The 19,113-nt window shown below is 45.8% G+C and overlaps 4 protein-coding genes across 4 annotated transcripts; 2 read left to right on the top strand and 2 right to left on the bottom strand.

The window, feature by feature from the left end:
- Positions 1–6,324: 6,324 nt before the first annotated feature.
- Positions 6,325–8,498, bottom strand: GL218_02537 (E3 ubiquitin-protein ligase itt1; the record flags this gene model as incomplete). The annotated part of the gene is made up of 3 exons (XM_033579059.1): positions 6,325–6,999; positions 7,147–7,868; positions 7,928–8,498. 3 exons carry the CDS (start codon positions 8,496–8,498, stop codon positions 6,325–6,327), a joined length of 1,968 nt encoding a protein of 655 aa, XP_033439311.1.
- A 1,075-nt stretch (positions 8,499–9,573) lies between these two features.
- On the top strand, positions 9,574–10,342 carry GL218_02536 (putative dolichyldiphosphatase; the record flags this gene model as incomplete). Its single annotated transcript, XM_033579058.1, has 2 exons — positions 9,574–9,627; positions 9,692–10,342. The coding sequence occupies 2 exons, from the start codon at positions 9,574–9,576 to the stop codon at positions 10,340–10,342; spliced, it is 705 nt and encodes a 234-aa protein (XP_033439310.1).
- A 282-nt stretch (positions 10,343–10,624) lies between these two features.
- GL218_02535 (putative U3 small nucleolar RNA-associated protein 13) lies at positions 10,625–13,469 on the bottom strand (the record flags this gene model as incomplete). The annotated part of the gene is made up of 3 exons (XM_033579057.1): positions 10,625–13,146; positions 13,203–13,230; positions 13,293–13,469. The coding sequence occupies 3 exons, from the start codon at positions 13,467–13,469 to the stop codon at positions 10,625–10,627; spliced, it is 2,727 nt and encodes a 908-aa protein (XP_033439313.1).
- Positions 13,470–13,897: 428 nt separating this feature from the next.
- On the top strand, positions 13,898–15,626 carry GL218_02534 (uncharacterized protein; the record flags this gene model as incomplete). Its single annotated transcript, XM_033579056.1, has 3 exons — positions 13,898–13,933; positions 13,994–14,317; positions 14,958–15,626. The coding sequence occupies 3 exons, from the start codon at positions 13,898–13,900 to the stop codon at positions 15,624–15,626; spliced, it is 1,029 nt and encodes a 342-aa protein (XP_033439312.1).
- Between the last annotated feature and the right edge of the window lie 3,487 nt (positions 15,627–19,113).

The following is a 19,113-nucleotide window of genomic DNA, read 5'->3' as shown; positions in this document are numbered from 1 at the left end:
CTACTTCAAGGCAGTAGGACCGGCCAGTAGACTCCGCTTCGAACGAAGATCATCTACTACCGCTAACCTAGTCGGTTGCAACACGATCTCAGTAACTTGCTTGTACGTACATACATAACAGGCATACAACAAGCATACAACAAGCATACCAAGCTTATACCGGCACCAGCATACGCTAGTAGTATACATACATGCCTACATACATGCCTACGTACATACATAATGTTATAGACGCGCACACACCACGCAGCCTTGCTAGCTTGGCAAGCTGCCCAGTCGTTTACGACCTTTGTGATCCTTACGACGAAGGATGCGATATGCTTTCACGAGTGGAGCTCTGGGTCCCATATCCATATCCATATCCCCATCCTCATCCATGCCCTGACCAAAAGGCTCGCTGGGGTGGTCTCGATGAGAAAGTAGACTGGTCAAATCATAAGACAAGCCGACGCGCCATTTTCTGTACGACACCGTCTGTGCCGCCTCAGGGCCGTTGACGATCCCTTTCCCTGAAAAAAAGGGTTGTGCCACATCTCGTTGGCATGACGCAACAGATGAATTTCAGGTACGCATATGTATGATAGGATGGAACCTCTAGAGGGGCTATCTTACACTCTCTTCCCTCTTTCTCTTCTATGTATTCACTCGCGCCGCGCCGCGCCGCGCGAAAGTTGGGGTGCAGCATTATTAAATACCAAGACTCTTCTTTCGACCGACGCGGGCAGATCTACCAAGACCCCGGCTTACATCGTAGGAGGTAACTAGATGGGTATATGATAGACCTACGCGACGACCCTCTAGACTTGATATGTAGATGCGTTGAAGAGCATATATTATAGTGTAATGTAACTTGGTAAATCTCAAGGATTAAATTTCTATTCTATACCATATCAGGTCCCGTGGGATTTACACGTGTAAGCAGGTACCCGCGAAGGAGTTGATCTTTGATCTTGCGGGACCATACACTAAGCCGCCGCCCGTCGACGGCTCATGTTTCGTCACTCCCCAACCGCGGCTTACAAGGGGGGTTCATCATTTTCAAGAGTGCCTACCTACCTAGGTACCTCAGTACGTAGGTATGCAGTAGAAAACCCGGCGATAACCCCGGAAAGAGGTTAGCTACAGGGATGCCAGAATGATGTATGGTGCAAGATTCGCAATTCTACGACTACAAATGGGTGGATATCTAGGTAATACATACGCAGCTCGTTGAAAGAACACGGTGAATGTCTTAGTCCGCCTTGCGCGAAGACAAATGTACGTACGTGACGGGCCAAGTTACGGATTACGGAGTAATCAATGAGAAGAGTTGGATGTCGATAAATAAAAAAGGGGAAAAGCTTAGCGCGCTTGGGATCAGGCCATAGATCATTGTGATAGCCCATAAGAGACAGTCGTGATGCGGGGCTGTATGCACTGATGCAGGCCATGCATGTCCGTCAGTCAACAGGAGTATGGAGAGAGAGGTACATGACGAGAGCTGGATGTATGTGGTATGCAGGCTGTACATGCATACACATACATACATACATACATAGTAGTAATAATGGATGGCCTCCATACATAGAATAGAATCCATAGAACACATTCATCTAACGTCTCGATACCTTGAGGGATCTCGCGAGGTTGTAATTGTGTGGTTCGCCTTATTAACTTATTAATATACCCACGACGACTGAGATAAGTTTATTATTTAGCATTGTTACTCTTACTTACTCTTAGCATTAGAGAACAACCTCTGATACATGTGTATGACACTGATAGATAAAACTTACGATAGTTGAGACACGGACACGGAGTTATTTCCGCTAACTAGTTTAACTATTCAAAGAAATATACTATATGTATATGTATTATGTACTAACCCACCACAGCTAGAAGACGACGAGACAGCCGAAGCTAGGAGGATTTTTCTACGTCTCGTATCTTTGTATTGCCCGGACAGCCTTGTCTAATATCTCGGCGCGAGCTCCCAGTTAAGAAGGCATCAACAGCTACCTGGTCTCTGATTGGTTGATCTCACCCTCCATCACATCTAATAGAGAAGGCAACTTCAAATGAAGGTTACTCCCGCACTCACATCCCCTCACATCCCGAACACGAACCCCAACTCTAAAAGGCCACATGTTGCTACCAACCAGCAGCTATCAGCTATGTATGTACATACCTACCAACTAACCTACACTACACTACACTACACTACATCACACTACACCATCAAGAGAAGAAAAATTTTATCTCTTCGTCCTTCATTCCTCTGCCGCCTTGCCGCGTACTATATTCGAGACTTCTTCAGTAAAGTCTTGACCAATCAGGTTTTAGCTTTGCGAGGAAAAGGTTGCTTCCCTCTCACGGAAGTGATTACCTGAAGTTGACAAAGGCTGGTCCCGAAGAAGGAAATAGTTGGGTTGGATTGTCAACCTGGATCTTCCCGCCGTCGTATAGCTGACGCAGCCCTACAGATAAGCCATCAGTCTTGTTTGGTTGTAATTCCTTCCCTTGGCCCCCAGCCTTTCCCGTCGCTTTGGGGCACTTTATCTAAATAAGCTTACAAGCAGCCTAGCAGAGATTATTAAAAGAGCATTCTATTTGAGTGTGCGTGTAATGGTGTATGTAGGTAATATACTATTTCGAGGACCTCAAATTGAAGCTTGTTTGGATGATGGTGATATCTCGAGTTGTAGAAAGTGGATTTGGAGATTGTCCACTCTTTGACATAGTCCCTTAACATAGTACATATCTCACTTCATTCTTCTTATATGGAAAAGTACAATATAATACCTGAATATGTATGTATATATAAGTATACATACCAGATAAGTATACGGATACTTATACATACATATACATACCTCTTAACCTAGATATTCCCACTTACACCCACTTATACTACTATGTACGCACGCTAGTCTCCACTCTAACAGTTGCCAAAAGGGGAAATACGATATATGAAGAGAAAGAGAAGCGTAGTCCGGCGCCCCGTTAGGAGTTTTAAAATTTGACAACTCCCGATTTTAATCGTTTTTACCCCGCAAAAAAACCAACCAAGAAAAGAAAAACGTCTGGCCGCCGCAGGATCCGAGCTTCTAAATTTTAATACATATATATCATCCAAGTTGTTTTAAGCGCGTCGTATTATACATATCTGATACGGATCCTATATATGTACCTAAGGTATGTATATATGTATGTATGTAAATATAATCCTATATTTGGAGAATAAAGGGATAGGAATAGTAACAAACTAAACGAACTAATACCAAGTTATTAAGTTACTAAGATACTAACTAATATAACTAACTATATGTACCCCCATAACAAAAGATAGGACAAGAAGGTCGGAGTTCAGGTTTTATGTTTTATGTATCGAGACCCGTCTCGAACTGTCTAGGTTAGATAGATAAGAACAGAACCCTTGAAAGCTCGAAATTGTATAATCGTCAACAAGGCAAAAACTCGTTCGTTTCGTCTCGTCTCATCTCATCTCGCCCACTTGGCCACCTTTTTCCCTTAGGTTAGTTTAATAATAATAACAACCACCATAAAACCCACGCTAGGCCAGGCTGCCGAGATTTGGCGAGGCTATACGGACACCCGTTATGCATTACCCTACTTTAGCCTGGAGAGGTCCCCCGAGTTTAACCCGGCCAATCCAAGCCCGTCGACGGCGGTGCTTCCCCCCTAAAGAGATGTCCAAGATGTCCCAAATTGCGGCTGGCCATGGACTGCCATGGGTTTGAATATATGTACCTAGGTATGTATGGATGTTAATGGCCCCAGCTCCAATTTTATTGCCGCCAGCCCTTTTTTTTTTTTTTTTTCTTTCCTTTCTTCTTCACAATGAAAAAAAAATATTTAAAAAAATAAAATAAAATAAAACCCCATGCCTATCCAATCCATGTCCTAGCTCGAATCTCTTTCCCTTGTGGGCATCGATGCAACCAACCCAAGCAGCCAAGTCCAACCGTCCTGCAGAAAACAGTCAAAACGGCCCCCAATCGATCCCTATTCTAGGTAATCTGTTGGCGTCGACGAGTCCATTTTCAATTTATCTATACTACGTTGTATAATCTTTCCCACGTGTAGAGCTAGACGCTATCGACGATTTCCGCCGCGCGCGGACGCCAGCCAGCCCGTCCATTCTCATGCTAATGCCAGTCATGATGGGGCAATGGCAGCCAACCTTTACATAGCTTCTACCCCCCCTCCTCTTCTTCTTCCCCCCCCTTCCCCTCCCCCCTTGCCTATTTTTCTTTACATACTTGTGTAATCTTGTCCTAACCCTTCCAAATATAGTAATTGAGCTGCACCACCAAGTCCTGATAGAGTCGCCCGTTGCGATGCCGTGTTCCTCCACCGCGCTCGAGCTTTGATTAATCTTGATGTTCCCGTACTTTGAAAGACGACCGCTGTTACTGCTACTGCTACTGCTGCTGCGCTCATGCAGGTGAAGCATGTGGCATCCCGGGATGTTGCCCATATTCATCAAAAGAGCAATTTACTTGTGGGCCGCATGGCAAGGGATATTTAAAGATATCCTTACTATATTAATATAATCGCTCTCTCAACAAAACTTAACTGGTCCTTATATCGCTATTATAGCTACGGGACACGATACCAGTAATCATCAGTTTCATTTCGTCGCAGAAAATAGCCAGCGGATTACCCCTATGTAGGCGCATTATTACCTACCTACCTACCTATCTCCTAACCTAACTTACATACGAGGCAATACCGGTAACCTAGTCTTATGTGCTTAACAGTCCCCTAATAGCAGCAACCCGAAACCCAGCACCACCAGCCGTGCTCGGTTTACATATCAATAAGTAATCAAGACCCCGGTCACTTACGGTAGTACGCAGTTATATCAAAACGGAAGCCGATCTTACTTCTATATTCCCTAAACAGGAAAAAAAAAAAAAAAAACCACCAAAAGAAATAAATAATAATCAAGGAGGGGAGGCGAATCAGAATTCGCCCACTCGCTACAATAATCAACCAATTAACACCCATGAGAAATACGGGACCAGGTTCGCTCCAATCTAACGTGCCTAACATAACCTAACCTAACCTTTCTTCTCCCCCTTCCCTTCCCTTCCCTTCGCAAGAACCCCCCACAGACTCAGGTGGCTCGTCTGGGGTTCTCACGACGAGGCCCTGCCGCTGTTGTTGTATGAGGTACCTATATCTATATGTAAGTAAGTAAGTAAGTAAGTAAGGATAGATAGTGTAATGGTATAATAAGCTGCAGAGCAACATACATACAGATCGTCGCGGGTACATGCGCGTAGGTATGTATCCATCCATCCACCCCATACATACATACACGAGTCATGAAAGAAGAAAATTTGAGAGATCTCCTGACAGGGGGGCGTGGTTGGAGTTTAGTGATTCGACTCAACATACAAGGTACATACACATATATGTACATACCTAACCTTACCTACCATGTCAGATTACATAAAGCATTATGGAGAGCGTCTACATGGAAGCAGATGTGATGCCAAGAGTATCAGGTAGAGCTATGCGAGTTGTAGGACTCGTCGATGAGTATACTATGAGGTAAGCAGACCAGAAGTATGGTAGAGAGCACAGCACAGCATAGCATAGCCTCCAAGACAACTCCTCCGGTAGAGACGGGCTACAAGCGGCGGGCGGTGCGGTTGCAACATCGACACCATTTAGCGATCGCATCGAAGAAAAATCTCGTCGCAGAAATATGATTGTTGCGAAAGTGCATGTAGCGTGATTCCTGCGATGTTGCTGTGACATACCTGACACATATACACATACGTTATTTTGAGTGCTTACGGTATTTCAACACACGTACACTATATTAGACATATTTATTATTAGCCATCTCCCTTGATTTCCCCTGTTTAATGCGTAAGTTCTGCATACCGTCGCTCAGCTCGCTAGGGGCTAAGGAGCACAGTCGTCGTCAGAGGCTTTTCAAGGGGGTCGGTTTAAACATCAACGGAAATGTCACTTCGGCGTAACATTGCGAGCCGGCGAGATCTGCCTATCTCAGCCAGCCCGCTGTAACTTTAGCACGAACAAAGCGATTCGTTAAACCTGCCAGGCAGAATCTGCCCCGTGACAGCTGCCGGAAGCCGCTAGAGATGCAACATGACGCCCCATTCGCTACCAGCTAACGTCCGCTTCTGGTCACCTCCCTTCGGGAGTTCGATACACTCGAGCTATTGTGTGGCCAAATTCGCAAAGACAAATGGCCTCTGCGCTTGTGCTGTTACCATCTTAGGAATATCGTGCCTCGCATGCTTAATGCCTAGAGCCGATTTGAACCTATCAAGACCTCCCTGTCTAGTCGTCATCACTATCCTCGACCAGATCTTCCTGGTCGTTAAGTGCCAGCTGCACGAATTGGCGAACCCATGCCTCGTCTCGCGCATCCAGTTGGCCGTCTCCGCGGAGCACGTCGTCCTCCCCCATCCTATTCTGGCCGTTGCGACCGTTATTGTTAATTTGTTGGTTCTGCCCCTGAAGTCGATTCCGGTTGTTTTGCCGATTTACCCCGGGGCCTCTACCTCTCCTATTTCCTCGGCCCCCTCGCAGACCCACGTTGAAGGCGTGGACTTCGCCATGGTTGTTTGGAATGCCGGGCTGACGACGTCGTACTAGATCCTGAGCCGGCGGTACGTCGCCCTCGATTCGGAGTACAAGCGGCCCTTCACGGGCCACGGCGACTCTTCCATTAGGCTGATTCCTTGGCAGTTGGCGTTGACCGGGTCTTGGCCGGGGTTGTTGGCGTTCTGCCGCTACTAGCGCTTCGCCATCAGCCTCGTCAGGCTCGTTAACAATGCGCCGTTGAACAATTTCTAGGTGTTGTTCGTTTCTGCCAGGCGCAGCGGCTATGTTTCTAATACCATTCCCCTCGTGTCTGATCCCAGCTTCGCCACCATCGCCATCATTTAACTCCCATAGTCTCATGTAGCAGTCATTTTTCTCACCTGATGGTGGAATGTTGTAGTGTCGATACTATGATGTCTAGGGTTAGCCATTGTTATTTTCAAGTGTCAAGAACGATTCGAAGTCCGAGGCTAAACTCGAATCCCCAACAGTCAAGTGCCCTCTAAAGGGACAAGTGGATATGTCTAACATGGGAAATATCGGAATTCTACTCACCGGGTTAGAAGGATCGAGCCAGGCAGAACAGAGGTAGCAAAAGTGTGTTTGGCATTTGAAGCAACACATATGATTGCAGCCCTGCGTTTTCTGACATGGAGCATCGCAGGTAGGACACGGTGTGGTGTGCGCCTTCAGATACTCCAGCGACGCTTTCTCTTCCTCCGTGATCTCGTCTCTTCTTTCTTTCGGTATGCAATATTTGAATTCGCCATGCCACGACTGTTGACATCGAGTACAGAAAGCGAATTCACAATCCTCACAGATAGCAAGCAAATCTTGTGCCGATTCCTTCTTCTCCGTATCATCCTCCGCGATGTCATCTATATCGGACTCGAACGGTTCGACGAATTCAAGCCCCTTGGGCTTCTTATGTTTCTTTGATCGAGCCGCGCCTTGGCACCACGATCGAGGGCAATATACAGTATTCTTATCCGACTCGAGTTCGTTTTTGTGTCTTAGCGTGACGTAACGCATGACCATATCTCGTTCCAGGGGAATTTGTAAGAGCTCGCTAGGGCTGATGAAGGTCTTGGCTTTCTTTTTCCTGCTGGAACCTTTAACAGCATCCTCCCGTTCCTTAGCACATTTTGGTTGGAGACATCGTATTGAAGCTATATCGCCTTCCGTAATAGCATTGTTATAAAAATCCTGTAAGCACTGTACGCAGAAGACATGGCCACAGTCGAGCATCTTGTGGCAAACGCTCCCCTTTTGAGGATCTGATCTCTAGTATTAGTTATGTGCATATGTAGTAAATCGCCTCCTTTTTGGTACTTACCTAAACAGATATCGCAATTGAAAGTTTCTTTGTCAAAAGCCCTCTGCTTAGCTTTAATATCATAGTCAAGGATCTCTATCTTATGTTCTAACCCAACTCTTAAACGACCACCATCGTCGACTAACCCAAAGACTGTTTCAGAAGACTGTTGTAAATTATCGAGATATGTAAATATGACTTGGTCGTGACCGATTTCTTCCCACAGTGTTACCACTTCGGTTTCGAGCTTGCGTAAGATATGCCCTGGCAGCCAAGGGGGCGAAACCGAAATATCGACTCGGGGTGGCTCTTCTAAGGGATATTTGTCCGGAAGTTGTATAACGATGTGCAATGATGGTAGATTTGACAAGGCGTGTAAATCTACGGCTGTGACCACTGGGATTCGGCCCTGTACTGGCTCGACCGAAGGAGCGCCTTCGTTGGCGGCTGGGAAGAATACAACTACTGGATTTGCTAAGCTCACAGGCATTTCGATTGATATCTTATAAGGGTCATTTTCGTCGATCTGTAACTCGGGATAGATGGACGCTATCGTAGATAGCTCAACCTGACGAATATCTTCCTCCGCCATCCTGACTTATGGTTCACGTCACCGGTTCGCATAAAGGCGTGTGTAGACGTGATTGTTTATGGACATCTCCATGAGTTTGTGTTTCTAATATAATATTTCCTCTCGTCGGCCAGGTAATGTGAGCATTTACCGTCACTACATTCTCTTTGTGAGCTACTACACTCTCTTTGCGAGCTACTAAACTTAGTATCTGAATTTCAGACCCGAATATTATGCTCTAGGTCGTGCTAATAGTGAGCTCTTAAATGCTGTTTAGAGGCCTAAAGAAAATATTAGAAAAATAAAGAAAAAAGCCAAATCTACCTATCCTCTCTATATTAGGTTATAGGCTAGGTCATATACTCAGGAACAAGAGACAAAATTAGAAAGTGGCGTCGATATGAAAGACGGTATGACTCGAACGGCAAAAAAAAAGAGCAGTGGGGCAGAAATATGTTTGTAGGTAAAAGGAAGCTTACGGCGATTATCATAACCGCCTATCGATATTGAAGGTGAGGGGCAAAAGAGTAGAAGGCGCAACTTTATTATGACGCCTAAGTATTACAACAGCAACTACCACCTAACATATCTCTAACTAGAGCTAGAGCTTAGGAGGTTTAGCGCACTTATTGTTATCTCCGCAGTGTACCTATAATAGTATATATTTCTGCCCAACTGGCTGACAGCTGACCGCTTTTTTGCTTTTGCTAATGACGAAATTGTTTTAGACCCTTGTTTAGAGTTAAACCCGAGGTAGATTCAAGTGTATCGCGACTTTTTCATAACATCGTGAAAATACCAAATGCTTAATTTGATCTACGTATCTGGACCTACATAGGTACTAGTTAGCGTTGGGTGTTAGACAGGCTAGTCTGATGCTAGAGTTTTATTATTGATTTCCTATCAGACGAAAACGCCACTTATCATATTATATTTTAGTTATACAGAATTCTCGCTTTAACACTCAACCTCAATCCTATTGCGCCGAAAGCAATGCGTTGCTAAAATATTTCGAATTGCTCTCGCTTCAACCCTCTATCTAGTTCGCCACTCACAGACACTCATATAATTCGCCTCTTCCTTTAATATATCCGGCATGTCTGACGATCCAGTGCCCCTAGCATCTTTATCACTTACCCACGTCCACTATGTGAGTTCATTATCTGCCCGCCTGGATTCTATTTCAAAGCTAACCAGTCCCCTTAACTCCATAGGACCCCTCCGATCCCATATCCTACCTCTGCGCCTGGCTGGCCCTGATCCCCCAGGGGCTATGTGTCATGTACGCGACGCTAATCTGGTCGACCCGCGAGATCGAAATAGCGCTTCTGTTCGCGGGCCAGCTCGCCTGCGAGGCCCTCAACTTTGCGCTTAAGCGATTGATTAAGGAGGAGCGACCCCGTCGCATGAACGGGAAGGGTTATGGAATGCCAAGCAGCCACGCGCAATTTGTCGCGTACTTCGCCGTCTCGATAACCCTATTTCTACTACTTAGACACCAACCGCCAAGTCCCAGAGTCAGGAAACGGAATCATACGCCGATGAGTCTGCTTGAGAGGACTGGATGGAGCGCGATTGGGGTGGGTATGGCGGCTGCAGTTGCATGGAGCCGGGTATACCTAAACTACCATACTGAGAAACAGGTTCTCGTAGGCACTGCCGCCGGGGTGGTGAGCGCCGTGGGTTGGTTCATTATTACGACTATAATACGGCGGTCGGGCTGGTTGGCATGGGCATTGGACACACCTATAGCCAGGTTCTTCCGTGTCAGGGACCTCGTTGTGGAAGAAGATCTATGCCAGGCCGGTTGGGAGAAATGGGATGATAAGATGACAGCACAAAAAGCTAAGCGAAAACACAAGTAAACTCCTCGTCGTGGCTTATGGTTAAGTTAGTCAAAAGTTCACATTACTACCTACTCACTACTTTGGCAAGCGGCCATGGCAAAAATAAAATTTATCTCAATCAGCCTCGAAAGGACTACGTATACGTGATGAAAGATATAAGGCTGCTACATCGGACCAGTAAGCAGTACGCCAGATGCTACGAAGGAAAGTTGACGCCATTTCAATTTGCAATATATCCTGGTGTTGAAGTAACTCTTGAAATGCCAACTGGTTACAGTATATTTAAACAACTATATTTAATCAAGATGTCATCACAACATCCATATCTCCATTCTCCACCAATTTCATGCTACTTAAGCTGGGCGCGAGACTATCCATTTCCTGCAGGGTATATTCCACCAGATAGCTCTCCTCAACCAGCTCTTCCATACGCTTATAATGCCTCTCGGTATAGACCTTAAGCGCGTTCAGGACCTCCTTCACACTCTTCTGGCCCCGCGCTCCTTTAACAGATAAATTAGAGAAACGTGACGCTGGGTAACTCTTTATGAGCGCCCAGAGAATACGTTGGGCCATCGGTGCTGTCCGAGCGTTGGTATTCCAATCTCTTAGCCTTAGCAAAAGCAAGAATAGCTGGTCGTCTGAAAGAGATGCTAGCACTTCGTCGACTGCCTTCAGGCCTGAAAGACTCTCGGGATCCGCTGTCTTCGAATTAACTACCCGTTCGAAAAGGCTCTGAAGCTTGCGAGGGTGGTTGAGTTGAAGCGCCATCGTGATTGCCTCGCGGTATGCTCCCACATATTCGTAATTCTCAAGTTCCTGTTCTTGCTCAATACGCTTTAGAGCTGCTTCGTTGGAAGCAGTCTGCGTCTCGCTTGAAGTATCCTTCCAAAACGTTACAGTTGAGTCACCGCTACCAGAGACAATCATGTTCGTTTCGGGGTGCACCGCGAGAGCCCAGACTCGGTCCTCATGGTTATCCAATGTGCATTCGTTCTCACCATTATTGATGTCCCATACTTTCACCAGCCCATCTCCTCCAGCACTGGCGCATAGTATAGGCTTTTTACCGCGCTCTTCGTTTGGAGGGATGTTAAGCCATACTACTTTAAGAACCGTATTCGAATGGCCCTCGAATGTTCTCAAACATGTATAATCCGTGAGATTCCAGAGTTTTACAGTCTTATCACCACTTCCTGTGAGTATTACACCTTTCCCAGCAACTGATCCTTGCTCGCCCTGGAGCACGGGTGTGCTAGGGGGGGCAAAACTGACAGACCAAACACCTCGCCGATGGCCTCGGAGGATGCCTTGCACTTCTCCTTCTTCTATCGACCATATTTTCACGGTTTTGTCCTGGGAGGCTGAGGCAAATAAGCGCGATGCATGATTCATGTCGATAGCATTGATATCCTTGTCGTGAGCCTTTCGTGTATAAGCAGCTCTAATGGTCGTCTTTACGCCCTGTTGGGGCTCTTTAGGTATCTCCCAGCGTTTTATAGTTTGATCCGACGATCCCGTGATTAGGAATGAAGGGGGGTGACTTAATGGATCAGCATATGCCTTTGAACCTTCTACCGGCCGACTTCGAGGCAATGCCACGGCCCCGACAGATTCGGCATGTCCTGGGAATGTTGCCCAGCAGATATAAGAATTATTAGCCGGATCTACTCGCCACAATTTCGCGGTATTATCTTTAGCGCCCGTAGCGACCCAGTGTCCAGACCAGTCAGCATCAAGCGATATGATGATGTCTTCATGACCCTTAAGAAGCGCAATATCCTGCCCAAAGTACTCAGAAGACACTATAGCTTTCGATCCAGGCCTTGACCCAGTTACCGAAACTATCCGGATGTCTTCGGAGTTCGTTGCTAAAGCCATTGCAGAATGGTCAGGAAGTAGATATCGTAAGTCTATGATATCGTCGTGGGTGCCCGAAATTCGGCGAAACGGTTCAGGAGGCGGGAGTTGGGACTGCTTATGGACATCGGAGGGAATATCATACAGAGATAGAGTGTGATCGACCTGAACACAGACTACAAATGGGAACTCTGGCCTGTAGACAGCTCCTACAAAAGCTTCAACCTCAGATTTCGGCGCTTGTTCTTTTGTGAGTTCCCTGCCTGTTTCTGTGTCCCAAAAGCGTAAGCACCCGTTCGACCCAGCAGTATAGGTAAGTTGGCCATCCCCAATAAAACCAGCTGCCTCGACGAGTTCGAAACATGGAACGACCTTTCGAACTTTCCAAGACTTTGTATCCCACCATCTAATCGTTTTGTCCCTACCGGCAGTCACTAGTACATTTTGAGAGGGAGAATAATCTAGGCCTTGGACATCCGAAACGTGCGAGTCGAGGTTCGCTACAACATTCCTCTTATGTAAGTCCCATATACGAACTTTTCCATCTTGACTTCCTGAGGCCAGTCGGAATTTCGCCGTGGAACTCGTGTCATTTCTATCATCTTCAGTTGTGCCTTTTGGTTTTCCTTTTTTCCCTTTTTCTTTTGTATCGTTTTCTGGGGCGCTTGACGAACTTGCGGCAAGTTCAAAAAAGTGAAGGGCAGACACAAGAACGCTCGGGCCTCGAAATGTATGCGTGACATAGCCGCCACTTATATCCCAGACTTTAATAGAACCATCGGTTCCTCCAGTTGCTAAGAGGGTGCTAGTCCTATCGACAGCGAGAACAACGACGGGAGTCGAGTGAGGTTTGAGCGTTCGTACCAATTGAGGTTCTATCGAGTCGCTTGAGGCTTTGAGGGCATATATCCGCATGGATAACGAGCGGGAGCATATAATGAGGTGGGATCCCGAAGGAGTCACTATATTACAATGAGTTATGTTGCGCTTAGTCTTGACAAATGTCCACATCACTTACAAGTTAAAGTAGATATTAATTCTCCATCCTATAATATAGATGTTAGTATAAATCCAGTTAATAATAATCACTCAATCACCAAACACTAACCCCTTCCACTGTTGTGATATGTTTTCCAGTCTTGATGTCGGTCAAGACAGCATCCTCACCAAGGGTTGTTGCGAGAACTCGTGCGCCATTCTCCAATGCGACAGCGCCACCTGTAAAAATGGGCCGAATTACTTCGCTGGCCTCGAAAGTTGTCTTAAACGGCGCCTTATTCGCCATTTCGGAACTGCGCAAACATATAAATAAGTTGCAAGAACCTATTCTTTTTTTGCTGATGGGATGTTCAGGAAATTTTTATGACGGAGATGGATATCGATAAGGATTTATTAATTCACCTGCAAGTAATCTGCCTCTAGCGCACTTTAGCTGCTGCTAGCAGGTACGTACTACATGTAGCTGAGGTCCCAACCACTGTAACCTAGGTACCAGTAGGTACATGTATGACTTGGTCAATGCTTCCCCAATGTTAACATTCATTTACACTAGGTACAGTAAGAACATCTCATCCATTGTCTTCGCCTTCCACAACTTTATCAACACTTACCAATCTCATGTCTTTCCTTAAAACTTAAGAGATTTCTTGTTGAATCTCAGATTCGCCTAAAACAAATTCCTCTACCTATGCACTGAACGAACTGCATTTCATAATGGGACGACTTGAGCCCTTAACATCCCTAGCACTAGTATGTACTCAAATATAATCTCAAATCTATTGTCACGAAGAGGAGCTCATGAATCTATAGGGGAGATCTCCTTACGATGATGTCGTTTTAGGGGAAGGAGAGCAAGACCCTCATGAGCCTGAAAAGCAATACGACGGGACAGGGCGTATTGTGAATCCCCGAACAAAGAGGATCATCAAGGATATTATTCGCGCCCACAATGAAGTGATGCTGGTCATAGGAGTCGCCGAACCTGAGAATAATGGCATCAGCCCGGCCGACATAGAAATTACAAGGCAGTATCACGAGTATGAGAGTGACACAGGACGAACGTTATATCAAGCCGGTACAACTCTTGGTATATTAGGCACCTGGGGTGTTCTCAATATCCGACGACGCATTCTGGTAAGTTAAGATATACCTTTATTATAAAGGCAAGTTTTCTCTAGGCCCCCTAACATTCCAATAGGTGTATAAAAGACACGCAGATGTCTCGTTTTTTCGTATGATACAAACGGAACGCAGTAATCATTCCATTCTACAGTTATGCTTTGCAGGCTATCCGTGCCACCTGGTTATGCATGGATTACGGTTGACTTCTAGGTACATGAATGCATTTACGACCAGAGGCAAAAACCCTTGGTAAGTTTAGTGCCTTGGTTATTTATGATGAAGGCTGATGTTTTCCAGGCTCCATGGCGCCATCGAATATGTTCGATTTCATTTACACCTATTCCTAACAATGCAACGTTTAGATCTGGTACCCGCATCTCAGCTGCTTCCCGGCCCTAAATTCTTTATACCCTTTTCCAGCTCTTCTCCATTAACTGCGCCACCTCCGCTTGAATCATTTAGCATCTCAAGCGTCTCTAGGTGGGTTGGTCAGTTGATTATAGGCTTGGCACCTTACGCTACATTTTATGTTTGTGGTTTTCTTTGGCAGTCGGCATGCGCTACATGTAGGGTATACATACGAAGGCGTCTACCACGTCCTTTAAATTTTCATACGAGCAACCGAGGTCTGGCTTCCACTAGCGTAACTCAGAGGCAAGCTATTCCGGAATCACCAACTTTGGGAACATCTGATAGGGATGTTAGGCCTCAGAATTTAGAATCTGATGCTACGACTTCGCTAGCTTTAGATGTCCAATCCAATGGTGAAACGGTTCCCGTCGGCTCAATCAGGCGACAAAGCACATTTTCAAGCCGAGGCGGGGAAGATTACGGGACCGATGAAGAAGACTCTGAGATGGTCAATCCTACATTGATTAGCTTTGACGTGGATACTAGCGAATCTACGGAACCGCCTACTGGAGTCTGGTCAGCGGAGCTACGGCCGAGTCTTCAGGGAGACTCTCGTCAGCAGCCCAAAGAAACACCTCGCTATATCGTAAACCCCCTTACCAAGCTGCCTAGCTCATTTGCAGCTGACATACTTGCTAATTTCATTACAAACATCCTTTTCCTGCCTATTGATATATATGCATTCCCGATTGCTGCACGGGCGCTTGCATATAGGAGAGGCCTCCCTTACGAGGGTATGAATATTGGAGGCGGTGTGACATGGAGTGGAATCTTCAATATCGTACAGCTGGATGTGGTTAAGCTGCTCATCTCTGGCGAGATCTGGGCTTTTACTACTATAGTTTCGCAGTGGTTACATGTTACCGAGGAAGAGTGGAAGGAAATACGCAAGGAAGAAGACCAAGAATGAGCAGACCTCCATTAAGAGTTCACCCAACGAACCTGAGATTCCTATCTGCTACACATACAGCTGGTACAAAACCAGCGCTAAATTCGGCAATGAACTCAACGATTATTGATGTTCTAACCGCGGCTAAGATCATGTTATGGCGCCTATACCATATGGGCGGTTAGATAAGAACATGCATTTTGTTGATTAAGCGGTTGTGATACCAATATTATAAGGGGCAAGGCGGGAAACTAGGTGTACTATCGTCATTCCGCACATAATTATATACGATGTTTATCCAAGCGGACTGCTACGGTAGCACTTCGTAGAGTGCGGTATTACGCGACGATGGATCTCGAATAACCACGGTACCTAAATCCATCGCAAAATGGAACGTATCGTGAAGCCCTTTAGCCATCTCCGATGGATATCAAGCTTTATGCAGAACAATCCCTAACAAAATTAATTTAAATATTAGATAGTCTCCAACGTTGTGCACACCCATGCGAATATAATAATGTATTTGCAGAAAAGCAAGCCCCAGGCTGAGGAATATCACGGCTTCGCACTAGAGAGAAATACAACAGCCCAAACATAGTTACCTTAACTCACTAAGCAACACCGTCTTTCGCCCCTTCTTTCCCGGTATCCTACTCCCGGCGTGAAGATGAGTGGATATCGGCCCATATTTATACGTTCCAAGGGGCTCTCCCGGAGCATCTGCAACGTCTCCGCGGGCGGCCCGAGTCCAATGCAGCTACGTCCAGAGCTATCGGTGTTCCTTATCTTACTTGTGAAGCGAGTTTCATTCGTGATCGCGGAACGCCTCCTACGTACCTAAGGTAGGTGATCTCACAAAGCGACGTCGATCCTGACGATGTGGTGAAACGGCGATTACTGAGCTCCGGTTGCTCCGGTAGCGGCTCCCTTTTCCCCATTGCATAACCGGAGCAGGATCGATCGCAGCTGAGGCACCTGAGTCATCTCCTTGCTTATTCCCGCTTGGAGATCTGCAAGCCCCGGTAATGGCTCGGCATTCCGCTTTTTCTCCCAACACGCCGAGTCTCGGCCTGCGCGACCCGCTGGCAGCGCGCCGGCGGGGTCCCGTCGGGGAATAGCGGAGTCTGGTTTATGTTTGTATGTCTTACCTTAAGTCTTTAACCTAGTATCGTGCAAGTGATATTCGTTAAGGGCTCGAGTGCATTCAGCCGTAGTAGTATGAAGTTTCTACTTATATGTCTATCAATCTTGTAATGACCCCGCTATAACTCACCCCACCATCAACTTCATGATTTCTTTTTCTAATTATATATAATACATGTTACAACTTGTGTTCCCCCAGATTTGGGCGTCTATGTGACATATTGGTTCAGAGGCAAGCTGTGAGAAACCTAGCCTTGGCATAACTACCTAATTATCAAAATTTCAAGCTCGGCTCTTATTGGTGCGGTTGGGGTTGGCACTGACGGTTTGTTAGTACGTAATCAATGTGGTGATGCCCAGGTATGTTCTAACAATTACGGATTTCTGGTCTAAGTTTTCCTTTGACCCTTCGAGCAACTTTCAGCGATCAGATGTGACTAAACGAATAATGCAGATTTAAAAGAAAACAATGGAAAATGGGTTGCCTCTAAGACAGCAAAGCAAAGTTTTCGAGGTCTAGATGCTCCAAGGACTATTGCAATCTAGCAGGAGGTGGCGTGATTTACTGGCCGTTTGCATCGTGCTGAGAAGGATCCTATGCGGGATACCAATTTAAGACATCCGTTGGTATTGAAGGATAAAAATTCAATTGCTGGTATAATAATCTGCCAATTCCTTGGACAAATGGTAAGTGTGCTTTCGAGTATCTTGAGCATACGTAACTAGTTGTTGGATCGGGCGAGAGGGTGACTTTCACATGAATCTTGCGGGGCCCCAGAGTCCAGGCCAGCGAACCCAGACCCTTGGTGTTGGCAGATAAAGACGTGAGCTCGACTAGAGCGTTCTTGGGATTAGTTTCAACCCCATTGCCATGCGATGCGGAGTAATCTAACCTTAGGCGGCTACTGTAGATCACCCCATGATTTTGATGTGTTCCTAAGATGAAATGGCAATTGCTCCGATCCCTGGGTCTCGTCCGATTATAATTCTAGTCCGGGGGGGGGATCATGAGAGTATAGAGATAAAACCACTATAACTACAAGCAAATCCTAACGTAAGATAGCTAAGGATCAGCACAATTATATTCAACCTCTCTTGACAAATGATCACATGAAGTTGGAGTGTTCCTATCGCCCGCGACCTTCTCCGCATTTGAAAATATGTAGTTAGTATCGTTAAATAATACCTGAAGCAAGGGTTCTAAAGCTGCTAGTGGATAGACCATGTATTCTATTTGCTGAAACTTGAAAATACGTTGCAGTCGTGAGGACTAAACACGAGACAAGACTAGGTTACTATAATTCCCGGAACATCGTATAGTCTTGTCGGGTCCCGTGTTGGCCGTCTATTCAAGCCGTCCGGTCTACCGGTGTGTCAACCATGTGGTAGCCAAGTAGATATTACTCACATCCATGATCTAGCCCGGAGGCCTAGAGCTTGGCACCGGGCGCCTGGAAGGGAATAAGATCTCGATTTGTTGCCTAGTTTTCCTTTGTCCTTTGTCATGATAAGTGTATAGTAAAAAAAAGATTCGTTGGTACTTTTTTAAGTATTTGGAGATCATGCCGTCAATGTTATATTCAAAATGTTGAAAGGAAAGCCTTTAGTCCGACTGGTGACAGGACAAAGCGGAACGGCGTGGGGCTGAGTAAGACGCGGTGGAGACCTCCGGAGGACCTAGTCCTGATATATGCACCCGCTTAGTATGCATCAAGGTGGAGAACTTGCAGGGTTACGTAATGTGAGGCTAATGGTGAGTAAATGATCAGAGAGGTACGTACATAGGTACCATAGTATCGTTGCATTGCGCGTGGCCCTTTAGCCCGCTTTTTTCTAAGATTCAGGTGCTAATTCATTGGGGAAATATTTGACCCGCTTTCGCCGTTACATTTGATGCCGATTTTTAAGTCTTCGATTGGAAGTTACATTTTAAGTACGAAGTTACCTTCGATAAGGTACTGGAAACTCCGGCTTTTGGTTATGTTTGGTTGTTTTTTTGGGTTGTGTCACCCTGCCACAACAAATCCAAAGACAGATCGTGACCTTACAGAAATTTCATCGTTGATACGTCACATTCCTACCACATCCTACTATAGTACATCTTATTGTCTTCTATCCATATTGTAGAACAATCTGCAATACATGTTTCAATCTAAAAAAGAATTTGCATAATGTCGAAAAACCCGCCAATGCCGTTATTCAGATTTCTAACTCGTCTCCGAACACGGTTGACGGTTATTTGGATATTTTCGTTATTTTTTATAAAATCTAGAATTTCGACCGGTTTCTCCCGCTAGTTGAAGCCGAAACTGGAGCCCCAGCTGCTAAAGACATATGCAGACATGGCAGATGCTTGAATTGCTAA

This window comes from Daldinia childiae (genome assembly GCF_008694065.1).
Source record: "Daldinia childiae strain JS-1345 chromosome Unknown Scaffold2, whole genome shotgun sequence".
In the NCBI taxonomy this organism is placed as follows: Eukaryota; Fungi; Ascomycota; class Sordariomycetes; order Xylariales; family Hypoxylaceae; genus Daldinia; species Daldinia childiae.
This window is presented reverse-complemented; position numbering and strand designations above follow the sequence as displayed.